This window comes from Notothenia rossii, assembly GCF_949606895.1.
Source record: "Notothenia rossii genome assembly, chromosome: 3".
Classification (NCBI taxonomy): domain Eukaryota; kingdom Metazoa; phylum Chordata; class Actinopteri; order Perciformes; family Nototheniidae; genus Notothenia; species Notothenia rossii.
Genome location: NC_136901.1, coordinates 76,998,352 through 77,005,788, shown reverse-complemented (window position 1 = coordinate 77,005,788; position 7,437 = coordinate 76,998,352). Strand labels below are relative to the sequence as shown.

At 37.6% G+C, this 7,437-nt stretch overlaps 1 protein-coding gene across 1 annotated transcript; it reads right to left on the bottom strand.

Annotated features, from left to right (window-relative positions):
- Positions 1-95: 95 nt before the first annotated feature.
- On the bottom strand, positions 96-6,610 carry p2rx3a (purinergic receptor P2X, ligand-gated ion channel, 3a). The gene is made up of 12 exons (XM_079672270.1): positions 5,873-6,610; positions 4,456-4,591; positions 4,094-4,165; positions 3,608-3,677; positions 2,900-3,002; positions 2,714-2,791; positions 2,475-2,616; positions 1,773-1,909; positions 1,595-1,688; positions 1,054-1,119; positions 888-965; positions 96-744 (listed from the first exon to the last, which is right to left on the bottom strand). Exons 1-12 carry the CDS (start codon positions 5,995-5,997, stop codon positions 616-618), a joined length of 1,230 nt encoding a protein of 409 aa, XP_079528396.1. The 5' UTR covers positions 5,998-6,610; the 3' UTR covers positions 96-615.
- Between the last annotated feature and the right edge of the window lie 827 nt (positions 6,611-7,437).

Sequence of the window (7,437 nt, the reverse complement as noted above, 5' to 3'; positions counted from 1 at the left end):
TCTTTACACCATTAGCAGTCTCTTTAGTTGTGCAGGACAGAGAAGAAGGGTAATGAGTTTGTGAAGAGGACAAGAAAGAGAAATTCTCCAAAATGTACATTTTTGTTTGTTTATTTTCATTACTGGTTTTATTTTGTGACAAATGTGTTCTTCGAGTAAAAGCTCATACAAATAATGCCAGCAATACATGTAAAGTGTGTTTATTCATTTTGCATTTAAGTGTAGCTGTAAAATGTTTGGTAAAAGCAAAACATTACAATTAAATAACATGTTTACTACTGTATGTTTTCCTCTGAGTTTAATGGCTGTAGTTTTAAACAAGCTTTTTCTAAATTCTAAAAGTTAGCCATTCATATTGAATGTTTGCTTGAGTTTTGCCATCCAGGTAGTTAAAGTTATTGTTATGAGGTAAAGGCAATAGTTATTATATTCTGACTTTTTATGAAGCAAAATGACACAGATGTTAACAACATTGTCCTTCTTAACCCAATTCCATAAACATTTCAAACTCAAACTGCAAGCCTGCTAAAGAAAGGCATAATGAGTCCTTTGTATATGTTTATAAAGGAGAAAGAGAGGGGAAAGTCTTCAGATAGTTGCTGTTGTTGTCGTCAGTCACATAGCTTGGTCAGAAGTAGCGAGGGAAATGGCTCCAGAGTCATAGGAGCTCTTGATACCTCCTTTGAGTGACAGCTGGCTTACTGGACTATGAGCAAGGGAAGCTTCTATCTGAGCGTCCGACACCTGGATGAAGAAAACAATGAAGAACGTCTGTGATGGAGCTTTAACGCGACAGCTCAGCTGGACTCTTTGGGGAAAGTCACACAGCCTATACGTATTTGATAGTCAAATTGCTTGCACGTGTTTTTTATAGAAACATGCATTACCTCTTCAAACTTCTTGGCTTTGTACTGCTCTGCCCCTTTCAAACAGTTCAGCAAGATAATGTCACAAAGAACCGTACCCTGTCGACAAAGAAAGAAATGTCATCATATCTTAAAGCAACAAGAACAATGCATTTTAATCATCTTTTGCCTGATCTGATATTCCTACCAGTCCAACAGAGGTGAAGGCAGCAACCAGGTTGATCAGCGTTGGGATTGTGTCAAACTTTCCTGCCTGCAAGAGATGGAGTCAGTTCATGGGAAAACAAATTATGTAAAAACATTCCAAGAGATTTGCCCTCTCTAGAATATTTACAGTTAAAAGTTATTAAACACCTTTTTGGGTGAAAAGTGCATATGTTCTTAAAGATGACAGTTAACAGTACTTATTGACAGTCATCAATGGAGATTTTAAAGCAATTAGCCTTGCAGAAAGTCATCTGTTATGTTGCTGTTTGAAACAATTATATAACTTTAAAGGAAATTCCCCCCCCCCCCAAAGATGTTGTGTTTTCTTGGTTTGGTTCGTTGGTTTGATGGTCAGCAGGATTGTGGTTGAACTACTTTATCGTAGAAGATAACTACGTGAATGGGTGTACCACGTGCCACATTAAATGTTGGAAGAGATCTGATAAAGGGTGCCCTTACATGTTTTCAGTGAAAGATGTTGCAGTAAATGTCAAGTGAGATCTATAAAAGAAATACATTACTTTGCCAGTGACCATAACATCAAAGCGGATGGCATATGCTTTGTGAAGTGTCCGGAACTCAGTTCCATTTTCTGTCATGTAATATTTGGCAAATCTGCATTAGAGAAAAGAAACAAAAGTGACCAAAGGATGTACAGGAATAGAAAGCAGTCATCAAGAGTGCAATCAGCCTTATTACCTGAAGTTGTAGCCATTGGAGATGGCATTCTTCTCAAATGGTTTGTCCAGTCGGGTGAACGAGTACCTCGGTACACAGTTTTCAATGTCATAGTCTAGATTACACTTCCACTGAATGTTTATTCCTATTTCTCCACCCTGAAAGAGAAAGATGAGTAAAGGAGAAACAGTCTTTAAGGATCTACACCTGTAAGTCTGTAGTTCATAAAAGGGTAACCCCAGTTGACTTACTTGATAAAGTATATCTTAATCTTAGTGTTAGTTTTCAGAATGTAACATGACTTTTATTGGATCAACCTCTGGCTTTTAATAAGCAGGGTTTGGTCACACCAATAAGTACAAATAATCTGTACATTTGAAGAAAATCTGTTTCTACAAGCTCTGTGGTGTATCAACTAATCACATGACCAGTACTAAATAAATCACATGACCAGTACTAAATAAATCACATGACCAGTACTAAATAAATCACATGACCAGTACTAAAATAAAAACACAGACTTCTTAGCTTGAACAACTGAACCATCCTTAGAGCGCATTAATGCTCTGTTGACCTTCACTAATTGTCCTTTTTTTTAATGTTAATTGGGTTTATCTTACACAAAACTGTCCCTTTGTGTGAAGTTCTCCCGTGCCATTTCAACATTTTAGCTTCGAGAATAAAGAGTCAAGATAATTTTGGAGGGAAGGAGAAATGTAGGACCTTGTTTGCCAGGGTTTCCAGGTCCTGGTTGGTGTAGTTCAGAATGTCTCCCACGCTAAAGATGGGGCAGAAGGGGCTATCCACCGGGTGGTAGTTGCATTTCATGATTTCATTGCGACTCATTGTGGAGAGAAAGTTCCCTCTGAGAGAAAAGTGTTTCAAACTTGTGTTAAGAAACAAAATGTTTCACACATTTGTTTTCAGCTGTACGTGTGTGTATGCATGCCTGTGTTACCCACCTGGTGACATCGAAGAGAGGAAAGCGAACACTGTTTTTGATAAAGATGGTGAAGTTTATCACGTCGAGCATCGGTTTACTGGTCAAGATGTTAACAGAGAAAGAAGCGTAAGGATCACAATCAAGTCATTTAATAAAGGGTCTTCGACTACACAAGCATGTGTGAATGTGTGTGTGTAAATCTTACACTTCAACATGGTCATTCTCGGCTGGACACCATCCTTCACTCTCACATCGACCCACTGTCTTAGTTCCAATGGTCGAATTTAGGCAAACACCTGTTATTACTCCTGGTGTGTGAAACAGACAGAGAGACCTCAGCTAAAGCTTCAGTTGGTATCTTTATTGCTGAACCTGTCCCGATATCCTGATAGTAGTGCATCAGACAGATAATCACTGAAAATGATATTCCTCTACCTCTTACAGCATTCCCAAAGGAAAATATCCAATCAGAGCACAGTTACCAACTTCTGATTTAAAGGTAGACTTAATGGTTTAGTTTTGGTTACTACTGTACTTGCCGTTATTATCAGTCATTTGTGCATCACTAACATAATCTTGAAAGATTTTATTCGTGCTGTTACTAGATACTCCTCTTTGATTTCAATTGTTTCATCACTATCACTATCCAATGTAACTGAAATGTCTAAAAAGATACATGAAATGTTGCTATACAGTACAGTTAAAGAAACCTTAACCCTACCCCTAACACTATGTTTAGGATTTTAAAATAACACATTTCTTTATGATTGAATTATACAGAAGGTTTAACAATAGCATATAAGTCTCTGCACATATCTAGACAGGTAGTCAGGGTATTCTGGGAGACGTTGTAGTCTTTTTGCACATTAGGTAAAAAATGAATAAAACGGTATCTATAAGAAGTTAGACCTACCATTGCTGAGGATGTCGCCAATGAGCTCGACGCAGTCTTCATCTTTTACACAGCTATACTTTTTACTATACTGAAACACACACACGCAAACACACACACACACACACACACACACAAAAAGTCAATATATTATCATTTTATAAACACTTAAATAAATGAAAACAATTTCAGGATCGGGGTCTAATCGCCAAAGACTTTTAACATTTATCATATGGCACGTGTCAATAAATGTTCTTTTAAAAAAAAAAATGAAGTCTTTCCTGATTGAACTGTCTATGGACTCTATTTCTACGATTGACTGTGGATTTGAAACTCAAGGAGGTGGTTTGTCGAATTTCAATCTTTATTAGTTAACAGCTTTAAAAAGATGTCCCGAGACGGCAAGCCAAGGGCTCTGACTGAAAAATACACATTGTGTCCTCAGCGGGGATAAAGAAAGTTTTATAATGCGGATGATAATGGATCATGTTTTGAATGTGTCCTCACCTCTGGACATGTTCCTTGAAACTGATTTTCGGTGATGATGACTTTGGTCAAGATGCAGAAGATAGCTGCACCCTGAAACACAGAAGAACATTGATGGTTTACTGCTGTGTTATGCATTAAACTGGTCAAAATGTGCCGCAGATAGAAAATAACCATAACAACATATTTTCCTTAGCAATAATGGCAAAATAGAGTTATTTACATGCATCTGAAACCGCCACCAAACCATCATTATGTGTGTGTGTGTGTGTGTGTGTGTGTGTGTGTGTGTGTGTGTGCTCTGTCTGATGGGGGAAGTTATTTGAAAGAATATCTATATGTCAAAGATCAGGTGGGTTTCACCTGTGATCAGGTTCACACACCTGTTGGGGTATGACATAGTCAGCCACATCCATAACATAGTTGTTTTGGTAACCAAATCCTTTCACTTTGGTCATCACGGAGGACTCAACGCTGTTTTCCGTCACCTGATAAGCTTTCTCGTGGATGAAAACCCATCTGCAAAAAACAAAAGATTTAACAGCAGGTCAAGAGTTAATTCCAGGAGGTCTGGGACACAATGAACTGGCTTTGTAGATCAAATTCAGCTTATAACAAATAATCAAATACAATTGCCTTTTATAATGTGTGATCAGGGAACAAAGACATGTTTTTATAAATAAGTGAGCAAGTCTAAATGTCATGTTATATCTGGTTTATTCACCTCTGTATAATGCATACTTCATGCTTTGGCAGTAGGTGGCAGAACAGATCATAAGTCTAAAATCTCTCCTGTGTGATACAACAACTTTCAAATCTCTATTGCTGGTTTCACTGTTTTTTTATTGCTTGTGCTCTTTTTACTTTTTTTAACAATAAAATAGCTACATTTTGGGACTAGTGCATTACATTCGAGGGACAGCGCTAAGATTCCAAGTTTCCCAAAAAAGATGTTTCTTTAAACAAAACAGCTGATCCATATTTGTGTTTCCATAAGACTAAAAACTCCAAACATCTGAAATTAATATTCAGTTTGTTTCTCGAGTTTCAACTGTACCCCTATCCAGTGAGCTAAAACTACGTATGTTCTCTCTTTTAAGTAGGACTACAACTCAAGTATAAAAGCATGGATAGCAGCATGTAAACTGGTAGAAAGAAGTCAAAGTGATATTAAACTTCTCTGATTCACTCAAGGGAATATGTCATTTCCTGGCTACCCTCTTTAGCGGAAAAAACATTTGATAATAGTTTTACAAATGTCCACTTCAGTAAGATTATACTTTTAATGATCTTTTTTAACCAGATTCAAGAATAAAATGCAGCATCATGCATCAACAATTATCCTCAAATAATTCAATGTAACCTAATGCAACACTGATATGGGCCATGTTGCTGCACAATGATTTTTAATTGTGAGGCTTTAATAGCATTTTGCTGATAATTCATCATTTCTTTTTACCCTATAACAACTTATAAGGCTGGAATTTACTTGTCACAGAGTATTTTAACATTGTTGTATTGCTTCTCTTAATTAAGCTGTTCTTTGGATTAGAGGGGGTGTTTGGAGTTGGACATGATACAAACAAATGTTGGAAGCTGTGGTTCCAGGGAAAACAGTTATATCTCATAACTTGACTAAATGCAAGCAAAATGATCTGCACGGGTATCACATATCAAGAGGTGAATGATAATGTATGCCTTTTTGTAATCAGGGTAAACCAATTGTTGAATCAAGCTTTTCCTTTCCCACAGAATGCAACATGAGTATGACAGATACTGAGAAAATCACACATTACTGACCCGACAAAATATGAGATGATGACAAGCTGCACGACCCGGTTGATGATGCCCACAGACCAGCTCTTCACCACCACAGACTTGGTGGTCTCGTAGGTGAAGAAGTCAGTGACGCAGCCCCACATCATGGAACGAATGGTTGAAGATAGAGAGCAACAGAAGATTGGTCGGGGTCCGAGAGGAAAGTGCCACACACTGTCCCGTCTCAACAGGTGCCTTCAGAGAAGTGAGGTGGTGGATCTGTAGCTCACACCTGACTCCAGTGAGAGAAATGTGGTTGTAATGTTCAAGCTGCTCCTGTCCTTCACTCACTTGGTGTGGCCCTTGTTCATCTGTTTCATTGCATACATGATCATTAAACCTCACTGCCTCTCTCCTCTTATTTCATTGGTTTATGACACAAACAGAACCTCCCTTTCCTTTTGTCAAATGAGCGAGAGGAAATGTGTAAGTGTCCTGCTGGCCCTCCCTCTTTCTCTGTCTTTCTTCACCACAAATCCCCATCTCCCATGCATCCTTTGGCCTCAGCATCTCTGGCTAATTCCACACACACACACACACACACACACACACACACACACACACACACACACACACACACACACACACACACACACACACACACACACACACACACACACACACACACACACACACACACACACACACACACACACACACACGCACGCACACACACACACACTCTACATTCATTTTCATTTGCTGGAGCCACATTTCTGTAATCCTTTCAGTGAGTTTTTCAAATTCACTACAGTCACTAAGTTGATATCTTGGTATAAGTGGTTCAGACGGAAAATAACCACCAAACCTACACATTTCACTCACAGATCCATAAATAACAGATGTATAAAAAGGCAACATTTCTGCAATGCGTCTATTGTATTGAAGGAGTGAAGCTCTATAAAAAGCAATACATATCAATTGGAATAAGTTAGTGAAATCTGTCAAGACTGTCAGATGTTACCCAGCCTTTCTAAAGACAGGACACAAGAAAATAGGAAGCTGTTCTGTTTCATGAGGTTGACTTTGGTTTTGCTCATCATTTATAGTCAAGTAAAAAAATGGGCCTTGGATCTAAACGTATCCTCTCCCAAAGTGTAAATGGGATTTTATTGTTTTTGTGCCTGTTTTTCTTTAATTTGGTTTATTCATTTGAATAAGGACCATAATCACATGGTATAATGCACAACAATGCAGTATACATAGATCCCCACTTCCTTATCAGTTCTGCAGTTTAAAACCCCAACTCAAGGGATACTTATCGTATGTTTATGCATTTATATTATATTATTATTATTATATCATTATTATTTATATTATTATATCGAAGTGACTGTTATTTTGTATATATTGATTGTTGTGTTTTTTATCTCATATGTGTAAATGTATCTGTTGATTGTGTATATAGGATATACATACTTTATACATATTTGTATACATATCTGTATACTGTATAATTGTACATTCGAGATTGTTGGAAACGTCATTTCGATCTCTCTGTCTGTAAACACAAAATGAGTAAGATTGACATTAAAGTTGACTTTGAC

Coding starts and splice junctions, on each gene's coding strand:
- p2rx3a (XM_079672270.1), bottom strand. CDS start 5,997: ATGATGTGGGGCTGCGTCACTGACTTCTTCACCTACGAGACCACCAAG. Junction 1,910..2,474: donor TGGAAACCCTGGCAAACAAG/GTCCTACATTTC, acceptor TTTCTCTTTCAG/GGTGGAGAAATAGGAATAAA. Junction 745..887: donor AAGCCAAGAAGTTTGAAGAG/GTAATGCATGTT, acceptor TTCTTCATCCAG/GTGTCGGACGCTCAGATAGA.